The 22,324-nt window shown below is 42.8% G+C and overlaps 1 protein-coding gene across 1 annotated transcript; it reads right to left on the bottom strand.

The window, feature by feature from the left end:
- Positions 1–433: 433 nt before the first annotated feature.
- Positions 434–13,711, bottom strand: LOC119891681. Its single transcript, XM_038703493.1, has 12 exons — positions 13,688–13,711; positions 13,449–13,496; positions 13,315–13,365; positions 12,937–13,043; positions 11,596–11,661; positions 3,805–3,856; positions 3,433–3,607; positions 2,476–2,830; positions 1,942–2,145; positions 1,253–1,368; positions 761–1,134; positions 434–610 (listed from the first exon to the last, which is right to left on the bottom strand). The coding sequence occupies exons 1-11, from the start codon at positions 13,709–13,711 to the stop codon at positions 1,022–1,024; spliced, it is 1,311 nt and encodes a 436-aa protein (XP_038559421.1). The 3' UTR covers positions 434–610; positions 761–1,021.
- Between the last annotated feature and the right edge of the window lie 8,613 nt (positions 13,712–22,324).

Here is a 22,324-nt window from a genome sequence, read left to right as displayed (position 1 = left end):
TATATTATTGTTTATTGTTTTTTTTAATCATTATTATTATTTTTTTCCTTTTTTTTTTTATTTGAAAATAAATAATCTAGATTGAATTGACAGATGGGGAAAACTCGCTTCTAATAAAATATTAAATAAAAAAACGCTTAGATTTCGGAAAAAAATACAATCCTTTTTTAACCTTTTGGCTTCCCGTACATTCAGTTGCGCTTCTAGCTCGTATTCACTTCTGTTGGTACGTATCACGTATGGTAACTGGGCAAAACTACGCATGATTTGTTGTAGTATGATTGCATAAAGGAAGGAAACAGGAATTCCGGTAGGGAACAGAATCGACTGACGTGCAGGCAGCGCTGCAGCAGTGCAGCCACTTAAACAGAGTTTGCCCTTCCCCTGCTGACTTTCACTTTCGGTGCCCGAATGGAAGTGAATGAGGCTTTGCGATCGCGATTATTTTTTTATTTTATTTTTTTTTCTCGAAGGGCAACTTGAGTCAGGAAAGGCAAACGGGCAGTTGCCCGGGCAACCAGAGCAACCCCCTGTGCACGTCCCTGTTGAATGATCAAGCAGGGGTGCTGGGGAGTTCTGCAGTATTGACGTCCACAGCAGTGGCACATGGCTGTAACATAGTTAACACACAATAGCATGGATTTAGGATAAAGGATAAATGTTGTTCATTGGTCAGAGGTAGTAAATCATGCAAGGTAAATGTTGATAATGTAATCACTCATTTTGCATTTTAAATATTTGAATAAAACATAAAACTTACATCAACTTCAAGCATCAAACTCTCTTTCGGCTCTTTGAAGTACAACATTAGAAGCAGCACGATGCAGGCAGCCTTGTTAGAGTCTGGATCATAGCAGGCCAGAACATCACGGATCTTGGGGTTGTCCAGTGTTGCACAGTAATCCAGGATGGTCTGTCCTCGTCGACTAATTGCCTCCTGTAGCTTCTGAAGGACATCGACGTCCGTCAGGAGGCCAAAGTGTGAGAATAGGCATTTCTGAGAGAAGAGAAATGGCCATTCCTATTCGAACTCAGACATCGCTGGAGCAGGCACTTTGTTAAGGTATTTCCGCAGGATGACGTATGTCTTTTCCATCATTGGTTCTGCTCTCTCTGCCCAACTCATTCCTTCCTCTGTGTATACAGACATACAAATGTATTGTTAGTACCCAAGTAACAATTTGGCCTTGTAGCCGCCCAACACACACAGTGTTCAGATCTTGACCAATTACTAAAGTCTAAACAAAATTACCCAAAAAGAGAGTAGATGGCATGCCTGAGTAGATGTTCAGCAGATCCCTCTTCATATTCTCCAACGTTGCCTCAGTCTCCCCCTCTGGCGAATCTGCTGGGCCCCACCTGACACACCTAGGAGTGGGCATCACAGGGTAACAATACTATTGGGTCGTCTCATGACTGAAGGGTCAGCAGTTTGATTCCCTGCTGTAACTGTCTAAATAGACCCATCCCACAGAATTTATGTTACAGTGTAATAGTTTTGTAAACACAGGTGTATTTTATCAAACTAAATAAAGGGATATTCCACCATTTGGGGAATTAAGCTCATTTTCCACCTCCCCTCGAGTAAAACAATTGATTTTTACCTTTCTCCCATCCATCCAGCAGTTCCCTGAGTCTGGCGATACCACCTGAAAGTAGTCCGCGTTGCACTCTACGGGGACTATTTTCACGTGCTGCGTAATATCACTGCGCCCATAGTACGTTTGCAATGTTCCTTGATTATTACGCCAGAATGAGAGTCCATAATCACAGTTAATTACACTATTAACATCGCAACATGCTTGCTGTGAAAAGGGACCATGTCAAATTGTCAATAAAGTAGTCAAGAGAAAAGTATGTTTTGTCCTGTTTCATGGTTATTCATGGTCATATACAATGCTTTCGAACAAATATTGACAGACTTTATATATTGCCACATACCCGTATTGGTCAACAGGACCACTTGCCAGTCTGGCCTCTCCTGCCATTTCCGTGCGCGGTCTTCTTTCTCTGCGGCATTGAGCAAGAGTATTATTCCTATTTTTGTACTCCACTCTCGTTTTTACTTGTTGCAGAAGAGAGTGACATCCGTCTCCAGCAGTATCACCGTGCTTGCCAATGTCGCCAAATGATTTTGGATGGCTCCTGAAAATGTGGGTGGGATTATTAGAAAACATGTCACCATTGTGGCACTTACGACAGAAGCGTACAGCTAATCTTAAAAAAAAATCAGGCTGAACAAGACCAAAAAAACCCCATCAGGCTGAACAAGACCTTCATAAAAACATGTGAATTAGTATGGTTTTCTTGAATATACTAGCTCTGTTTAAACAAACCATGTTTACAAAGTCTTCACTTTTGCACCCTTGTTACATCATAGGTGCAGGGAATGAATCAGTGAAAGTTACAAACAGTTGAAGGGGGTGGGGCTGGGGATTAACTGACAGATAATATTGATAATAGTCCCATCCCTACCTGACAATGTTTCTCACAACGCTGTGGCACATGGCTCTGGTTGGGTTGCGGTCGTGCTGCATCATTTGGTCCACGAGCATGACCACGAAGGCCTTTCTCTCGTCTGGCAATGGTCTTTCTTCTTTTTCCACTCTAAGTTGAATGGCTGATGACACCTGGTCCCAGTTGAGACGAAAGTCAACATGCCATGGTACGCCAGGCTGTGAAGCGCTTGATGTGCTTGGGGCAGTGCTTGGAGGGCTGGGCAACAGCTGATTTGGAGGCTGGAATGTTGTGTTTGGAGAACATGGAGTTGGAGAACTTGGAGCACTTGGATCAGGAGCAGAGACTAAATCCATATTAAGAGTAACAGGTCCTAGAAGGCACAAAAACAATTTATTAATTAAGATAGGGCAAGATGTAGGGCTATGGGTCAGTAGACTGTGTGCTTAACTGTAGTCTTGCTCCAGTACTTCCTGGAGGAAGCTCACACATTGGTTTCCTGTCAGCACTATTGGATGAAGCAATTCAAATTTATTCACTCGAGTGCCATTTGTTCGAATGTGACATAATGGGTTGGGAGAACGCAGTAGTGTCCATTGACTCATGTTAAAAGAATGCTCTGATAATGCCACTTAAAAAACAATAGTTAAAATAACAGGCCAATACACTATTGGAATTATAAACTCATCATAACAGGGTCTGATTGTTTTTCACTGCTATCGTTATTAAGTTTGGAAATGCATGAAAATAATAAGCATCAGCTGCATTCACTTCTATGTATTTCCAGATGTGAAAACAACAGCAGTGAAAAACCTGAGATTAATCACTTCATCCAATAGTATTTGACAGGTAACCAATGTGTGAGCTTGGGACTACATACAAAGTATATTGTTTACCAATTGTGCCAATGTTCTAAGGCCCTAGTTCAGTGACATGAAAGAGTGAAAAGTGTAATGGGTGAACAGTTGAAATTACCATCCTTGATGCCCTTCATTAACGTCCGACTTTGGATAGGTTTGAGGTATTTCACCAGATCCCTCTCCTCCACCAAGGTCAGATCTTCAATAGACTCGACCCCAAGCTCATCCAGCATGGTGGTAAGAAGGTCATCAGGGAGACCAGGCAAGTATGACCACACTGCTTCCTTGACCTAGTCTCATTAAGTAGTGAATCATGAAAGACTGTAATTTCTCTTTTTTGCCATTACTACACTGTATGCATATTTCCTACTATAGTCTGTTCAATCAACAAAGCAAATTAAAGACAAAATCAACTTTATTCAAGGCTACCAAACAGAATAAAAAAAACTTTGTTTGCTATGACTACATAACCTGCTCTACTACTCACGTCTCTCCTCACGTATCCTGTATCCTCACTTTCCTCCCTGCTCATACTGCCTCTGGAAAAGAATGGTGGAGAGCAATAAGGGACTGATCATACACATTGTATGCTGAAAGAGGATAGTAGTCCAGTAGATCTTCCTGTTTAATGCACACATAATTGTCTTGGGCCACTCCTAGGTCACAGTACACACCTGTGTCACATAACTTTCCGAAAGTATGTTTCTCTTAGACAAAATAGACCGAATTATGAACAACAATAACTAGCATAATCTTCCCCATAAGAAGCCCTTCATCACTGTTCTCTAGTAAAATGTACATCCCCCTTCTGTAATCTGTGCCTTTGACTGTAACATAGTTACAAGACACTGCTGACTGTAACTGGAATGGACAACTGGCTACAGATGCCCTGATCCTGTCATTGTAATCGTCAACATGAAAATCAGTCCCCTTTTCTGCTTGTACAAGTGGAGGGAACAAGTTTCCTGCACTCAAGTACGCTTGTAGAAGTTGGTGCCTCTCTGCTAGAGTTTTGCACAAATTCTTAAAATTGTGCAATTTTCTGGCACACTGTTTAAAAAAATGTATGTTTGCTCTCAAATCGGAGTGTCCATAGGCGAATAAGTGGGCCAAAGTGAATGATGAGAGATGGATAGTGGCACAGATAATGGTGCTTTGGTCTGAGGGGGGCATTGGGGAAAAGCCTTGTCCTGTTGTCTATGTACTCCTCTATGAGGACTTTAAGATACGCAACCTGGCCCTCTGTAATGACCGGTGCACAGATGAACTCAACAATCTCCCTCAGCTGCAAAATGATTTGCCACACCTCATTTTCGCAGGGATCTTTAATCCTGTCACCCACCATGAGTGGGAGTGGAGAAGTCTAAGCAAACACCAGTTCTGAACTGCATGCCCACTGAGCTTGTCGCTGCTGGGAGAGAGGTCTGCTGGTTTGTCCTTACCATCGTTAACTTCATATCTGAACTGGTTCTTGCACCTGTTTAACTGCAGGTATGTAAAATGATTATCCTCAACTAAATGGCGAATATATAAAGGAAGGTCATAAGCTATGACTCCCTCAAATAAGTCATGGCCTAGACATGGTGGTAGGCCAGGCTGGCAAACATGGAAATGTGAAAGCTGATTGAAAGGAGAGTCAAACTTGATGCCGCATACAGAGTCAGTGGCAGTAGTTTCCTGCTCTTGCAAATTACTTGCGTATGATTGGGCTGTTCTTTTGGTACCACACAATATAGGATTAGTCAGGAAATCATCTCTACACACCTCACAGTAACGACAAAAATAAGTAGACCGACTGAAGTTCTCCAAGAATCCCCCAATACAATGGGATCCCAGGTTGTCTCCTGCAATGGCAACCAAAGAGCCTATAGTACAATGCCATCACATGTGACTACACCTCTCTGCTTCAGAATTTTGAGATCCTCAATCAGGGGAGCAAAAACTTTATTTACCCCAAAAGTCCTGTTCCCTACATAAGAGAACAAGTTGCATCTGATCAATAGAAGATCTATTGTGAGGCAAGATGTCAGTCAGAGTTAGGTAAACCGCTAAAACCTTGTGCTTTTCTTCCCCTGAGCCCAGGGGGTTGACAACCTCAAAGGCATCTTGGTACAGTATTAAACCAAGTGAAGAAGGGTCAGCTTTCAACATTGGATTACTTTGAAAGCCTTCTCCATCCTTGACATCCTGATAGACAGCATCACTAGATGGCTGCAAACGTGTCATGGTATACTGTTCGCGTAGAGACTCATTTTTGAAAAGTGTCACCAATGTCTCATGTATAGGAACATACTGAGCAAAACATTCTTTGTCATTTTCATCATTGCCCAAGAGCAAAGGAACGGGATGAACATAGTTAAAACACTCTTTAAAAGCAGCCTTCCTCTTTGCATCTGTACTGAGCATTGTTATAGAGTGTGATTAGATCATCTCTGTTCATTTCCTCAGTGATGCTACTTATAGTGGCCTGAGGGATTCCGAGTTCTTTTAGTTTCTCACTCAGAATGTTTAGGGAATTGGACAGGCCAATTTCATTAGCACTTTGAAAGCCATCAATAATGGTTTGAATGGTGCTTGCTGGTAAGAGTAGCTTAGATTGCAATTTCAGATAGAAAAGTGTAAGGTTCTGTAAAAATAGGTTTTCGTCAACAGCTAATGGCATTTGTAGGTCATTATGTTCCTCGGCAGCCTCTGAATATGACTGACTGGGTCCTGGCAACAGCTCTGAAGCAATAGACTTGTCTAAAACAAGGTCATCTACAACTGAATCCTCTGCACATCTATGTTTTCTGGAAATATGTGAAGCAAAAGTCATCACGTGTGTGAACGTGCAATCACAACCTCTAAATGGACATCTAGTTACCATTCCTCCCCTTATGTGCGTCTTCAAATGTTTAATAAGAGAGGCCAAAGTGTCACACTTATATGCACAAGCCTCAAGCAGACATTTCAAGGGTGTGTCAGGTGGTAGAGCTGATGTGCCAGGCAGTATAGGCCCAGCAGCCTGCAGGTAGGACCTATCCTGCCTATACATATGAATTTGCAGTCCCGTGCTGAACATAGTTACACACATTCTCAGACACATGCTCACAGCCAACGAATTTACAGTTGAACATTGTGGATACATGTTAACTAGTCACCTACCTAATCTATTTCTCCTCACTCTTAGCCTGACACTGAACAGGATGGTTAGCCTCGCCTTCTGATGACCTGGAAAGAAAAGAAAAGAAAAAGGAGAAATTACACAAAGGCAACCAACAATAAGAATTTCAGTTTGAGTGCAGATTATGATCATTGATTTTCATTTAATTTTAGCCGTATGTCAAAAATGATAGTGGTATATCTATAGTGTTTTTTTTCTGTAGCACTTTGAGATTAGTCACTCAATGTAAAGTGCATTTACAACTTTTACAATTATTATTCATTCATATCAGGACAAGTGGGAACTCTAGTGTTAAAACCCTCTCGTTGTCGAACACGACATGAGACTAACTTACTCCAGTTAGCTCAGTCATGTTGTAACTAGGATATCCGCTGGAAAAATATTTTTTCATGGACCGTTTACATTTACATTTAGTCATTTACCAGACGCTTTTATCCAAAGCAACTTACAATTGAGGACCAAAGTAAGCGAGTCATCGTGACGAGGCAAGAACAACGTGATTTTTGTTGTTTGAATCACTAAGTTTGAATCACTTTCTTTTTTTGACGGTGAATCACCGTTTGAATCACTAAGTTATTAAAGTTAAACAGCTAACAGTTAGCCCTGCTAATCTATGATAACCTTGACTAATTACAGAAATGTGCACACATAAATAGTAATGTTTGTCCCATCATTGGTTTTATAAACTTTACAAACACCAGATTTGTCTAAACGGGGATAGTGACATGAAAAATTGTAGCGAAACTCTCCTCATTACTAACATTACTACTATTAGCAAATGCTGTGAGAGAACTTTCAACAATTCCGGGCACTTGCTAACAAAATGTGAACTGTGTCATGCAATAAACGTTTATTTGAAAGTAAATATTTTTATCATATTAAAATAACATGGGTGTAAGTGCTGCAAACATGCATGCTGCTCACCTTCTCCATTCAGCCTGGAATAGAAGAGGGACACGATGGAGCCTTCAGTTCAAAACAGTTTGGTTATGTCATGTGACTTCCAAGGGCATATTTCAATACAGTATTTCACTGTAATAATACTGTTTAATGCTGTGAAATCCTTAATTTTTTTCACTGTGTTGCTGTGATATTACAGACCTTGTTGTGATATAACAGCAGGTTTTAGATTGCAAGATTGTACTGTAAAATAAGAGTTAAATTATGTAAAATCCAAGGATACTGTAGTTTTTACAGGTATTCATTGTTATATTACAGGGAAACTTACTGTAAAATAATACTTTTAATTATTGTGAAATGCTGGTAATTTCTAACAGTTAAACTTACTGTGTGAAAATCTTACTGTAATTGGTGCTGTTATGCCACTTTTTATTTCTACTTTGCCCTCAGGTCACCTGAGTCTTTCATAGCCCCGCTGTACTTCTCACCAGTATACACTGATCGGACCATGCTGGCTGGCCTGGATTACAGCCACCGTGTCCACAGTCCAGCCAGGATAAAAGCTGATGACACAATTCAGTATGTTTTTATTACTCCTATGCATTTTACTCAATACATTTATAAGTGATGAGTCAAAATATTTAACAGTATTCAAATAGCAATAAGTTAATTTGCAGTGTTTTAATTTTCAGCAAGGATCAATGACATTGCCTCATTTTATGTTGTAACCAATGCTTTGTTCCCAACACTTTATCATATCCTTTCTAAAGGAAGTGTCATAAAGAAATGTCATCCTACTACTCGACTAATTTTCCAGCTCAAATTAATGTTAAATAACTAAATCCCCAGCTGCTCAGCAGAAGATTGTTTTAGGATTAATCAAAGCTATCCTCATGTAACCCGAGCTCCCCAAGTGGACAAAATTAGTATTGCATTCTGAAATGCCATTTTAATGTATAAATGTCACTCTGTATTTACCTGTTCATAACCTGATGCCATTCATGTATCTTGCTTATATTCCCTAAGTAAGAACGTGCAACAGCCAATATTATCCAGAAAGCTAGTTAAGTTCCTCTCATCAGATTTGATTCCCAGGAAATGCTAACCTTAAGGCTGAACTACTGACAATTGTTTTCCTTTTATCAAATGTTTAAAACTAAGAACGGTATACCCGTTTGACAATCAAGGTTTGACTGTGGGAAGATATTTGATTACAATACGCACAAATACATTTTTGAATAGACATATTAAAAGTTTAAAGACAAGACAGTTTCTCAGGAAACCGGAAACAAGCCCTCAGGGGGAACAAAGGACTGCCCTCTGGAAACCACGCCCCAACAAACAACAACAGCGACACACGCTCTTGCTCACTCTCTCTTCTCTTGGCCTCTTCAACTGCGCTTCGGCACGCGCCCAGTGTGCTCCCTCTCCCATCAACGCCCTAAGAAGTTCGACCCGGCGCAGCGAAGGCTCTCGTTTCAAGCCACACACGCCAAGCACCGTGACCGGCAACTTACTTGCTTTTTATTTTATTTTGTTTGCTAAAAGTTATCAGACCGTTAAGTTACACTAATTTAATTCAAGAACGACCAAGTTCTTTTTAAGCTTTAATCGTCGAGCTAACTTACACTGCTCCCACTGAAGCCGAACCCAGCCACGTGGGCCTGCCAGCAGTAACCCAAAGGACATCCAAACGAACACCCTAATTGCCAGACCGAGGACGGTCAACACTGGAGTGTTTTTCTTCATTCAGACACGGAGAACCCCCGGAAAATTCCCTAGCAGAAAGCCAGGAATCGGGCAGCTAGCGTGGGGACCCGTAAGGCAAACCAAGGTATTCTGTGATCAGTGATGTCCAATAGTCTGTTAATCCATTATCTTTAGTCCTTAAAACTCCTAGACAAATTTAACGAAGTTAGTATCATCTAACTACTTTCATTAGTTCTCTTCCACCCTATGAATCAAATTCTCCCCACAATAGAACCCCATATTCTCATTGTTTAGCCATTGTTTATTTCTTTGATATTTAACCGCCTTTATGTCACCTTAGTTAGTTAATAAACTTCACTGTAATCACAGGAATTGTGTGTGTGTATTGCCTACCTCCAAGTCCCGGCCACGAGAATTTACCCCTTCGATATGAGACTGACTGATTGATTTTTTAAGATAATTGAGCAATTATTAACTAACTGATCACTAGTGAATTATTAAAACACTACCCAGAGGTCCAGAGACTCTGGGTGAATTAAATCTCCAGTGGTGGCCCGCGAAACAAGAGCTTCATGAATTAATATTCTCTGAATATTAAAATTCATAATTTTGAATTCTCATAAGTTTATTAAAAACATAATAGGCATCGTTTATGGTTCACATGCCCGCCTAAATCATATCTTTAACACATGGAACACACTAGCTGTGGTGTAACATCAAAGTTTCCATATGTCAACAAGGTGCACAATATTAGGTTGACATGCAAGCACTAGGTCGCCTCACCATCGTAGATGGTGACCCATTGCTGTGACTGAAGGGCAGACAACAATCATGATTAACAAGTAATTAGTTTATTTCTGTACAAGTGTACAGCAGATATATTCACCCTTTGTGGAGGGATTGCCAACACACGCCGTGTGGTACCATAAGGCTGAGGTGTTTGCTGATGTTCAACTGAAACGCAGAGTGGTGACCGCTGTCAACTGCAGTGCGCCCATATCAACCTGTGATATAGCATCGTACAATGCAATGGCGTCACTTTGTGTTGAAAAGTGGTGGGGACATTTAAGAGCTCATGGGTGTGACAAAACACACTCTTCTGCCCAAATGCAGCATGGAGTCAGCTGTGGCAACTTGTGGTACTCAATGCACAACTTAATTCAAACACAACATCTGTATCTGCCATAACTGTTCATCATTTTAAACCCATCAAAATCAAATTCTAAACATGGGCAACAAGACAGGTGTGGTGGGGGAAAGACAAACAAAACCGAAGTGTCCACATGTTAACAAGTCAAGGTCAATATGCAATGCAAGCCTTAGGTCATCTTACATTAGTTGCTAGAGTTACCTACCACTGTGAAGGAAGGAAAGACAATGAAAATGTGCATTGGACAGTAGCCCACTACATGAACATAGTATTGTCAAGATTTGTCTGCATACCCTTTCATCCACATTAGGCATGAGTGTAACTTATTTTGCACAGAAAATTCGGATGCACAGGTGTAGCAACTAAAATCAGGGGTGATGGGTAGTCTATACAAGTTTCAGTTGCATGCCACAGCTTTGTGGGTTTTTGAGCAGATTTATATTCAGTGAGATATAGTGAGTGTCAGTGCGTGTGAGTGATAGTGGTTGAGGTGTGTGTCTAAGGTTGGTATTGTAGGTTCATTGTGTATGTCTGTCTGTCTCTTGTCTCTGTCTCTGTGTATTGTCGTGTATTTGCTTGTTTGTGTGTCTAGTTGCAAGGGTAAGCAGGAGGTAGAGGCAGGTGCAGGTAGGTGAGACAGGTGGAGATAGGTAGGGCCACAAACATGGATTGAGTTGCTGGATCTCCTCCAACATAACCAGTATCCTGAAGGCTTGACCAGTAAGCAGAGGTATGTCATCAAGAGGAGGGCTGAAACTGTCATGATTGGCTTTGCCTCCTCCCCCTCCCTTGTGTGTTCTCAGTTTTTTCCCTCCCTGCTGTTTCTGTCAGTCTTGTTTGTCAGTGTGTGTGTGTGCACGTGCGTGCATGGGCGTGGCTGGCCCTGGCTCATCACCACCTGCAGCGTTCCGCACCTGTGGCTCATCTACCATCAACTCCTGCAGTTAAATACTCCGGCTCAGCTCCCACTCGTCGCCAGTTTACGTCCCGTGGTATATTGCTTCGGCCACACTTCTAGTCTTGTTGAGGATTTCGTGATCTGGCCTAAATCTGACATAAATCATGTCAAATAAATAAATGTTGTCAAATCAAGGTCAGGTGAATGTTAAAATGACTTCACGGGTGCAAGCTCATGTAAGCCTAGGTAAACACTCAAAGAAAACGATCAATCCATAGTGCATGAATACATGATTATTTGAAGCTGATCCTTCACTCACCTTGTCCACAAACAAGGACCGGTTCTCTTTGAGATACATGATCTATGGAAATGCAATTCAAATATAAAAGAAATGCCTTGTGCACCTGATTGTGTAATGGTTTGTATCTGGATTTGTTAACATTTAAAGATTGCTTACAATGAGAGTCCAGTGTCCCTAGTGGCAAACAGCTCCAGCAGCCACATCGCGCTTTGAAAGGTCAAGCTAAGAACAAAAGAAAACAAAAACACATTACAAACATCTTAATGTCAGATATCAAAAACTGGAACGATGAAACATCCTATTCACCCTTCTATAACATTTTTGGGAGCCCTTCCAGACCACTGTCATAGGATAGGCATCAATTATCCTAGCCCCCGTTCTTCGCCCCACAATAAATAGGTATGCATTAAAAAAATCAATAAGTACAAGAGTCACCTGTTATCCATGGTTTCTTTCCACAAATAATTATCAGACAATAATAATTAAAAAATAAGTACTTCAGTTTCCAACTCCTTTCCTGGGGCCAGGTCCATTAAATTTTCTGCATAGACTTTGTATGGCCCAGCTTTGGACCATATCGTCTCTCAAATGTCAAATGTCTAATTACTGTAAAACATCAATGACAGTCAGTTACTTGTTTCTTGTGAAATGCATAATTTAGGGTGTACCTTTGTGTAAGTTTACTCACACATGTCTGCATCCATTGAAGTTGCCACCTTTTGGCACGTGGATGTCTCTCCAACTGTGGAATGTGTGGATGCTGTGAAGGACCAGCCAGAGGAGAAGGATCCAACAATTTCAACAGTTTGGCAGGGATCCTCTCCACTGGCTGGACATAATTTGTTAAGTGGTCAATGTTGATCTTCATTTGTTTTTTTCCCCCCTTGATTGACACAAGGTCAGCCGTGGAGTTCAGTAATTTGCATGTCGGCCTCCAGCTTGCCCTCTTTCTGCTGCTGCTGATGGATATTTTTCAGGAGGAACAGATCCCCCACCTTGAAACTGTCCTCATGGCCCCTCTCCTCATTTCTATTCCAGACCTTGTCCTGTTTTGTTTTTTTATATTGGCCGTGACTTCTGCGTGAATAGATTTCATCTTCTGCAGGCCTACACAGGTCTCCTCCTCACGCAGTAGGCTGCTGACTTTGTCCTCTGTGACCTGCCAGAAATCAGTTAAAAATAGGACATAACTAGTGAACATACATACATAAATACTCTTACTTCATACTCTTTTGGCACCTCAGAGGGATACCTCGCTTCCCTCCCAAACATCAAAAAGTACGGGCTGTACTTAGTTGTCAGCTGTTTTTTTTGTCCGTAGAGCAAACATAGTGGACTGCAGGAACTGGTCCCAGTGTTTGTTCAGGGACCTCAAAATGCAGAAGACAATTTAGGTTCACATGTATAGTAAAGCTTATCTGCAAGGAACACCACATCAACCCATTAGCCTATACTATGCAAGCAAAAATTCATTCAAGTATTAAAAACCAAACCCACCTCTGTATCGTTCCATTCAGTTTCTCCATACAGCCATTGGTCTGTGGATGGTAGGGAGAGCAGAGGCTCCTTTTGATCCCAAACTTCTCACACAACCCATAGTTGACCTTCAAAATGATTAGAGAAACATGAAATAGTCAGCACAGCAGTAGGCCTTATTACACAGAGGGGATACATACGGCATAGTTACTGTACCTGGTTGCAAAACTCTGAGCCCAGGTCTGTTAGCAGTCTTTTAGGTGCACCAAATTTGTAAAAGAAATCAAGTATACAATTTGTCACCTCAACTGCTGTTTTGCTTTTTAGTGGATAGGCTTCTGCCCATTTGGTTAAATCATCAACCATGAGACACATGTACTGATTACCACAACCTGTTACTGTGAGTTTACCCACCAGATCCATCCAAACTAGTGCAAGGGGTTCTGTAACCTGAGAGAAATGGACAAAAACACATGAGAATGATATCGCTGATATGTTTAAAGAGTGACAGGCTATGCCATTGTTTCCTTTACCTCTATTGGATTGTACTGGGTCTTTTCTTTGAGGTTGACCCTCTTAGACTGACATTGTAGACAAACATTTAACAATCCTCAGGGTAACTGACAACATTTGTCCACATCCACATTACACTCTCCTCTGCTCCATCACCGGACTGCACATAGGTGGATGAACTAAAAGTCATCACTTAAAATTACAGTGTCTTTACAATTGTTGAATGATTATTCAACGTCAACTTTTGGAAGGTACTCACCCACTTGCGGATGTCCTCTTCCATTCCAGGCCAGAAGTACCTGCTGATTATAGCACTGTGGGTTTTCTCCACTCCACAGTGCCCACCAAAATGGCTGCAGTGGAATTCCACAAAATTGAGCTGGACTCTTCTGCAGTCAGTACCACTTTGGCCAGGTGCTCTGCTCGTTTTTTTTCCCGCCTGCAAATGTAATGCACGTCTCCATCTGGTGTTTTGATATTAGAATTCAATTTATTGACATTTGTGCCTCAGGTGGGAGGGATAATGGTGTCTGGGCTGGGAGCATCCGTGGGTGAGTGGTAGATCCTGGAGAAGGCGTCAGGTTTTGCGTTCCTAGAGCCTGGCCTGTAGGTTAAAGACATGTTGAAGCGACCAAAAAACAAAGCCCAACGTGCCTGGTGAGAGTTAAGCCTCTTGGCGGTCTGAATCTACGCAAGGTTCTTATGATCTGTCCATACAATAAAGGGCATCTCCGTGCCCTCGAGCCAGTGCCGCCACTCTTCCAGCGCCAACTTCACCGCCAAAAGTTCTCAATTCCCCTCATCAAAATTCCTCTCCGTGGGTGTTAGTTGCGAGAGAAGAAGGCACATGGGTGCATTTTCTAATAGGGACCAGAGCGCTGGGACAATATTGCGCCCACCCCACTGTCCGATGAGTCTACCTTGACGATAAACTGCTTTGTGGGATCTGGATGCACTAGGATGGGAGCAGACGTGAACAGGGACTTCAAACTGACAAAGGCAACCTGGGCCTCAGGTGGCCAGGAGAAAGGTGATTTGGTGGAGGTTAGTTTGGTTAAAGAGGCTGCGACCTTACTGTAATCCCTGATGAACCTGCGGTAGAAGTTAGCGAATCCCAAAAATTGTTGTAGCGGTTTACGGGAAACCGGAACCGGCCATTCTACCACTGCCTGGATCTTGACTGGGTCTGCCTACATCTGTCCTCGCCCAAAAAACTCGGAATTGGAGTGAAATTCACACTTCTCGGCTTTGACTTAAAGCCGGTTCTCCAGCAGCCGCTGAAGAACCTGGCGGACGTGGGAAACGTGCTCAACAGGATCTCTGGGAAAAAAAAAATATCATCCAAGTATACAAAACACTCAGAGTCTAGTGGGGGAGTAGCCCACGCCTACTGAAGAGCCGGGCCTTTTGGCTGAACCAGGCATGAGGAGACAAAGTGACCCTTGCCGCCACAATAGAGGCACTCACCTTGATTGTGTCTGCGGGAGTGTTCCTCCAGTGTCAGCTGGGCCCGACCCAACTGCATGGGCTCAGGTAGGGAACTGGAAGTTGTCTGCGGCCCAGAGGTAGTGGCAGGGATCAGGGGGGCATGCGTAGGTGAGTGGGCGACATGGCCGAGGATCAGAGGTGGGACGGTTAAGCTCACGCAGGCGGTTGTCGAGCCAAACAGACAGAGAGATTAAAGAGTTCGAACTGGAAGGGTCATCCCGTGATGCAAATTCATCCTTGATCTCTTCATTTAATCCCTTCCTGAATGCACCCAGTAGTGCTGCATCATTCCAGCCCGCGTCGGCGGCCAGGGTTCTTAACTCCACAGAGAAGTCCGCCACAGTGCGGGCTCCCTGCCGGAACTCCAGCAGGCGGCGAAATGCGTCACCACAGTGATCGGGATGATCAAAAGCCTCTCGGAGCATTGCCTCAAATTGGAGACGGTTGTAATCGGAATATTGACGTTTACTGCTTCTGCCCAGGCTAGTGCTCTCCCTCTTAACAGGCCCAGGATATAGCGTACCTTATTAGGATCAGAAGCGAAGGTCTGCGGCTGTTGGGTGAACACCATGGCATACTACAGCCACTGAGAAAACTCCCCAGAAAAAGGCTCAGGGTCTGGGGTGTAGGATTTGGTCGAGGCAGCGGGCTGAGGAACAGGTCTTACGGGAGATGGCTGAGTAGAGGAGACTAATTGCAACAGTGCAGTTACTTGACCTGAAAGGCGAGCAATCTGTTTGTGAGTACCTTGTTGTGCGTTCATGAGAGTCCAGATGGATTGGTCGTGTTCTCTCAGGAGGATTCTGAGGCTGGCGAGAGCTGACTGACTCCTCGGGGCATCTGCCGTTGTGTCCATCGAATCCATTGTGTAAACTGAATCCATAGCTGGCCAGTTCGTACTGTTAGGTTACACTGAAAGGATTCAGAAGCGGACACAAGACGGTTAACAAGAACACAGGCAAGATTATTAAAGTGCTCAGGGGAGGCCAGAGGGTTAGGGAGCATTCCAGGCTCAGAGGGAATCCGATGATGGCGTTCTGGAGCGCCGTCAGGGATTACAGACTGGTGGGCGGCAAGCGAACAGGCAGGTAACTCAATGGACGGGCAGGCAGGCAGCGACTCCGCACATGGGAGTAACTGGGACAGATGGAAAACAAGACGTTAGGCCAGATCATGAAATCCTCAACAAGACTAGAAGTGTGGCCGAAGCAATATACCACGGGACGTAAACTGGCGACGAGTGGGAGCTGAGCCGGAGTATTTATCTGCAGGAGTTGATGGTAGATGAGCCACAGGTGCGGAACGCTGCAGGTGGTGATGAGCCAGGGCCAGCCACGCCCATGCACGCACGTGCACACACACACACACTGACAAACAAGACTGACAGAAACAGCAGGGAGGGAAAAAACTGAGAACACACAAGGGAGGGGGAGGAGGCAAAGCCAATCATGACAGTTTCAGCCCTCCTCTTGATGACATACCTCTGCTTACTGGTCAAGCCTTCAGGATACTGGTTATGTTGGAGGAGATCCAGCACCTCTCTAACTATTTTAGGATCCATGTTTGTGGCCCTACCTATCTCCACCTGTCTCACCTACCTGCACCTGCCTCTACCTCCTGCTTACCCTTGCAACTAGACACACAAACAAGCAAATACACAACAATACACAGAGACAGAGACAAGAGACAGACAGACATACACAATGAACCTACAATACCAACCTTAGACACACACCTCAACAACTCAACCACTATCACTCACACGCACTGACACTCACTATATCTCACTGAATATAAATCTGCTCAAAAACCCACAAAGCTGTGGCATGCAACTGAAACTTGTATAGACTACCCATCACCCCTGATTTTAGTTGCTACACCTGTGCATCCGAATTTTCTGTGCAAAATAAGTTACACTCATGCCTAATGTGGATGAAAGGGTATGCAGACAAATCTTGACAATACTATGTTCATGTAGTGGGCTACTGTCCAATGAACATTTTCATTGTCTTTCCTTCCTTCACAGTGGTAGGTAACTCTAGCAACTAATGTAAGATGACCTAAGGCTTGCATTGCATATTGACCTTGACTTGTTAACATGTGGACACTTTGGTTTTGTTTGTCTTTCCCCCACCACACCTGTCTTGTTGCCCATGTTTAGAATTTGATTCTGATGGGTTTAAAATGATGAACAGTTATGGCAGATACAGATGTTGTGTTTGAATTAAGTTGTGCATTGAGTACCACAAGTTGCCACAGCTGACTCCATGCTGCATTTGGGCAGAAGAGTGTGTTTTGTCACACCCATGAGCTCTTAAATGTCCCCACCACTTTTCAACACAAAGTGACGCCATTGCATTGTACGATGCTGTATCACAGGTTGATATGGGCGCACTGCAGTTGACAGCGGTCACCACTCTGCGTTTCAGTTGAACATCAGCAAACACCTCAGCCTTATGGTACCACACGGCGTGTGTTGGCAATCCCTCCACAAAGGGGGAATATATCTGCTGTACACTTGTACAGAAATAAACTAATTACTTGTTAATCATGATTGTTGTCTGCCCTTCAGTCACAGCAATGGGTCACCATCTACGATGGTGAGGCGACCTAGTGCTTGCATGTCAACCTAATATTGTGCACCTTGTTGACATATGGAAACTTGGTTGTTACACCACAGCTAGTGTGTTCCATGTGTTAAAGATATGATTTTGGCGGGTCTTAATAATGACAAGATACGAGGCATGTGAACCATAAACGATGCCTACAACATCTGTGGGCTATCACAAGTTAATTTTGGCTTCTAGCACACGTTGCACAGCTCACTCCACACTGCGCATATGTGGAGAGTAAAAATGCAGACTGTTTGACATACAAGTAAGACAGTGTAAACTGTTCTCAAATCAACGCAACATCAGGTGAATGACGATACATGATGCAAATGCAAGACTGACATGACAACTTAGTTAAGGACTGCAGAGAGTAGAATATAAACATGATAGAAGGTACGAAGCGGTATCACAAGTCAATCTGGGCGCACCGCACAGCTGACAGCGGTCTCCACACTGGTTCAGTCTGTGGCATCAACAAACACCTCGGTTACCTGTATGGGCTGTATCCGATGTAAGTACAGACACCTTAAAAGAGATCATGACACCAATGAGACAAACAACATACATATTTGGACGATTTATTGACGTTTGCAGTATTTTGAACAGGCATCGACACAGTCACCTCAATGATCAGTCCCATTGCCCTCGTTCGAACTAATTTGTAGGTTTTAAATTTCGCTGTAAATCACCATGCAGGGTGACGATGTACACACTACATTCAGAGGCATTTTTCCTGCATAAATATACATGATCGGAACGTATTTCCTGGTTGACAGTCAAGGGATCCGCAAGCCACACCTGCAACACATCTGGGACCAGTTGATCCAGCCACCACTTAAACTGTCACACCGGCTGCTCCGCGATCTCCTGTTCCTGGCCCTGTACGCCCCAGTGACCGACTCCCTCTCCGGGGACCTACAATGGGTTGTGTAGTAGGCCTACTACCAGCGCACTGTGAACGGTTCGTGATTGTTACCTCTGGCTGGAGGAATTTTAAGCATAGGTTAATCCATGCACACTAGATGCTGCTTGAAGTTAATAATGTTGGATTATTGTTTCTTATTTCATGGGCTATATGGGATTTTGGAGTAATAAATATACCTTGTTTTTAAAAGTGTTCCATTTCAATAGTTTAATGTTTCCTAAGGCAATGAGTAATCCTGTTAAATAATTTAGATCTCAATATTGACCAAAATAATTAGCAGTTGCAAAACAACTTAAATTACGCTCTAATTGAAGGTTCATTTGTCTCTGCATTTAACTGAAAAGATTGAACTTTTGGATGGTATAGTGCAGGCCCTTTGAAGAGTGTGACAGCGTGCTGATTTTTTTTTTGGCAGAGACAGATGAACAGTTGTCGTCATTCAAATACCATGGGCTGTGCTTCTGCACATGTGAAACTTGTTAGTGGTAACCCCACAGACAGCCACATCGATCCAGCCCTATTCCTTTAAATCCACTGCTGGTGCTGCTAAAAATGACACACTTTCTTTTATGAATCTCCTACAGGACTAGCAGGACTTCAATCTTGTAAAATTCTTCTTTTACTCCACGTTGTCATTTTCATGAATGAACACTTGCTTACATATGGGGCAGGATGCGTAGCCTTATATGGTATTATTAGTGCATTAATTATGCAATTTTACAGTTCTCATGAATGCGCTCAAGTACGCACAGAAGGCATTAATCATGTTCATGCAGGTCGTTTACACAGATATCTGAAGTTATCTGCCAGCAATTGGGGGTTGGCCTCTGGCTGGGTTGGGGGGCTTTCGCATCTGGTTGTCCTGTGGTCTGGCTGCGGGAGCTCCCTGGTGTGTCTCTCTGCTATTCTCCCTTTGGCCATTGCATGGCGTGGCTGTCACTGGGGCATGTGGTTTCGGGTCCTTTGCACTGTGGAGGCTGAGGGGTGCCCTGGCTGCTTGGGTTCTTACCTGTCTGGGTGAAGACTTTTCTGTTTGCCGCAGTCTGTACATAAATTTAAATTTGAGGCTTTTGAATTATGTCTTACTCTGCACTGTAACTTTTACTCTCCTGTTTTAGCTTTTCATTTTCGATTTAACTCTTTTTGATTGCATCTAAATGTTGCTTTTACATTTAGCCATTTATGTTTTATGTAAAGCACTTTGAATTGCCTTGTTGAAATGTGCTATACAAATAAACATGCCTTGCCTTTCATAGCGCCATATCCACACACACACACACACACACACACATCATTGTAGGACAAGTACAGGTATAATCAGTAACAATATTAACAACTATATTATGTTTAGGTGAGATAGTTTCAGGGACACCTAATGTAGCTGAGCCACAATTAATATTTTAATTATATTTCCTGCTATGACAATATAAGTAAGGAATATCATGTCAGTTAATAACAGTGGTGTTGAACTGCATTAATCAGTCTTACCTGAACCTGCACAGGAGTCTGTGAAGATTTAAGACTGAAAATACACACAAAAAAAATTCAGTTTACAAAACCTGAGCTCACATAGATTGTGTGTGAGGTGTGTGTCAATAGCCGTGTGAATGGCATGGGGTGTGGTAATTAGGAAAATAATCCCATAAATAAATATCTTTTTTCAAGAGCATGGTCTTTTGGTTGGCCAGCATGACATATTGATGTCACGTTCAGATTTTGCAATGCTTTTATTCAAAACACGTCCTCTGACTCAAAGACCCTGCATGCAGTAAAAGGAATATTTGATATTTGGAACATTGTTGAAGAAATGGCTTATGTGACAGCCTGATAGATGCAGATGGAACAGTTTGTATAGGATGCCACCAGGACTGAACAAAGACGGCTGAGGAGCAAACCAGCTCAAGCATCTCCTCAATCTCAGACACCCACAGGATTTGCACAATATCAACAACATACTTCACTGAAGAATGCTGAACTCTGTATTAAGCCATCCCAGTATGAGAAAACAGGCAGTGCAGTGGGCAAAAGTGGACACATGGCACACGGAGATTGTCTGGACAGATACAAAACAGACCCTAATGGATTGAGCTGGAGGGGGCAGGACGGACGCTAGTGAAAGAATACAGCTGGGGAACACACACACACACACACACACACAGGGTGAGTCACAATCTCCCACAGAAAAATAAAATCTTAAACAATGAAGCTAACAAAAATAATACAATATCAATTTAACAGCGAATACTGATGAACCTGAACAGCCTACATTTTTGATGAATGATAACCAAAAATAGTTTAGGCAAATTGCCAAAGTAACTGTAAATTTAAACCTAGCAGGTGACAATGTTGCAACATTGAAGAGAGGGGCAGGTATTGCATAAGTGGTATCATGTTGATGAATTTTGATGACATGGTTATTAAATACTTCTTTCAGTTATCAGAACACTGAATTAATGACCTTTATGAAACACACACACACGCCACTGCCACCATGGATGGACACACACACACACACACACACAGACTGTATCACACAAAATGAGTAGGCCTACACCCCTTACATTTTTGTTAGGGCTGGGCACGTTAAGTCCGAAAGTCCGTTTCTCACTGGCTCTGAATGTACGTACAGTCAAACCATGGGTCACAGGAGGGGTAGGATGTTGATCAGCCTGCAAATCACCCACTCAAACAGGCAGCAGAGGGAGGCTTCGGCAGACTACGCTGGATGCAGCGTGTGGAAGAAGTAGATAAACAAAAGCAAGACAAGCGAACAAAAGCCATACTGAAGTGGATAGCTACATACTGCATGTCGATTAGTATTGTGGGAAGATGTCAATCTTACGAATGTTCTGAAAATTACAACGTAGATGCTAGGCTCCGTGGGGTTGCTCTTTCCCCAGGTAAAAAGGAGACAAGCGCTCCGCGAGTTAATGGCCGGTGTAACAGATTCTGTGACTACACCCAAACAACGAATATGATAGGTTACAGATTTTGGTGTCACACTGGCGCTCTATTGTGAGTAACCATGGCAATGGCCTCTGTGCGCTACACAGCTGTAGCCTATTTAACTTAAGTTAAAATTATACATAACTTTACCTGATAGGCCTTCATGTAGTTTTGCTTGGTTGCTCTGCCATGCAAATTGCCTCCTGTTGATGTCCTATTTAGTAAACAGTAATAGATTCTGGAAACTCAAACAGCGAGGATCAGTCTCTCTTCCAATGATGTATGCATAGAAAAAGTTCAAGACAGTTCAACTTCGGCAGCGGATGGGCGTGAGGCGAGCATGACCGCGGGAACGCACCTGCATGTCGCTACACCTTGTGTTCGACCACTTCACTCTAACAGGGACACTGCTACTGAACATAGACTGTTTATGCTGCTCCCTCAAAAAAGACAAATGTTTCTGCTGATACTTGTTCAGAAAAACAAACAAACAAGAAACAGATTTATATGTTAACCTCTAAGATCCTGGAGAAAGCAGTTGCTAAACAGCTGTGTGACTTTCTACAGAGCAATAGTTTATTTGTGGATTTTCAGTCAGGATTTAGAGTTCATCATAGCACAGAGACAGCACTGCTGAAAATTACTAATGACCTCCTTATTGCATCAGACAAAGGACTTGACTCTGTACTGGTTTTACTAGATCTTGTGCTGCATTTGATACCATTGACCATCAGATCCTATTGCAGAGACTGGAACATTTCATTGGCATTAAAGGAACCGCTCTAAGCTGGTTTAAGTCCTATTTATCAGATCGATTTCAGTTTGTACATGTTAACGATGAGTCCTTCAAGCACGCCAAAATTAGTCATGGAGTTCCTCAAGGATCTGTCCTCGGACCAATCCTGTTCACTTTATATATGCTTCC

The sequence above is a fragment of the Micropterus salmoides genome, unplaced genomic scaffold (assembly GCF_014851395.1).
Source record: "Micropterus salmoides isolate LMB-PRFRI ecotype aquatic unplaced genomic scaffold, ASM1485139v1 Ms_hic_scaffold_7, whole genome shotgun sequence".
Classification (NCBI taxonomy): Eukaryota; Metazoa; Chordata; class Actinopteri; order Centrarchiformes; family Centrarchidae; genus Micropterus; species Micropterus salmoides.
The sequence above is the reverse complement of the archived record's forward strand: the minus strand, read 5'-3'. Positions and strand labels throughout refer to the sequence as shown.

Excerpts from the sequence above, each read along its gene's own strand:
- LOC119891681 (XM_038703493.1), bottom strand. The coding sequence starts at position 13,711 with ATGGAAGAGGACATCCGCAAGTGG. Across the intron at positions 13,044-13,314 it reads ATCTGGTGGGTAAACTCACA|GTCAACTATGGGTTGTGTGA; the intron begins GTAACAGGTTGT and ends ATCATTTTGAAG. Across the intron at positions 11,662-12,936 it reads CTGAATGGAACGATACAGAG|CTTGACCTTTCAAAGCGCGA; the intron begins GTGGGTTTGGTT and ends TTTTGTTCTTAG.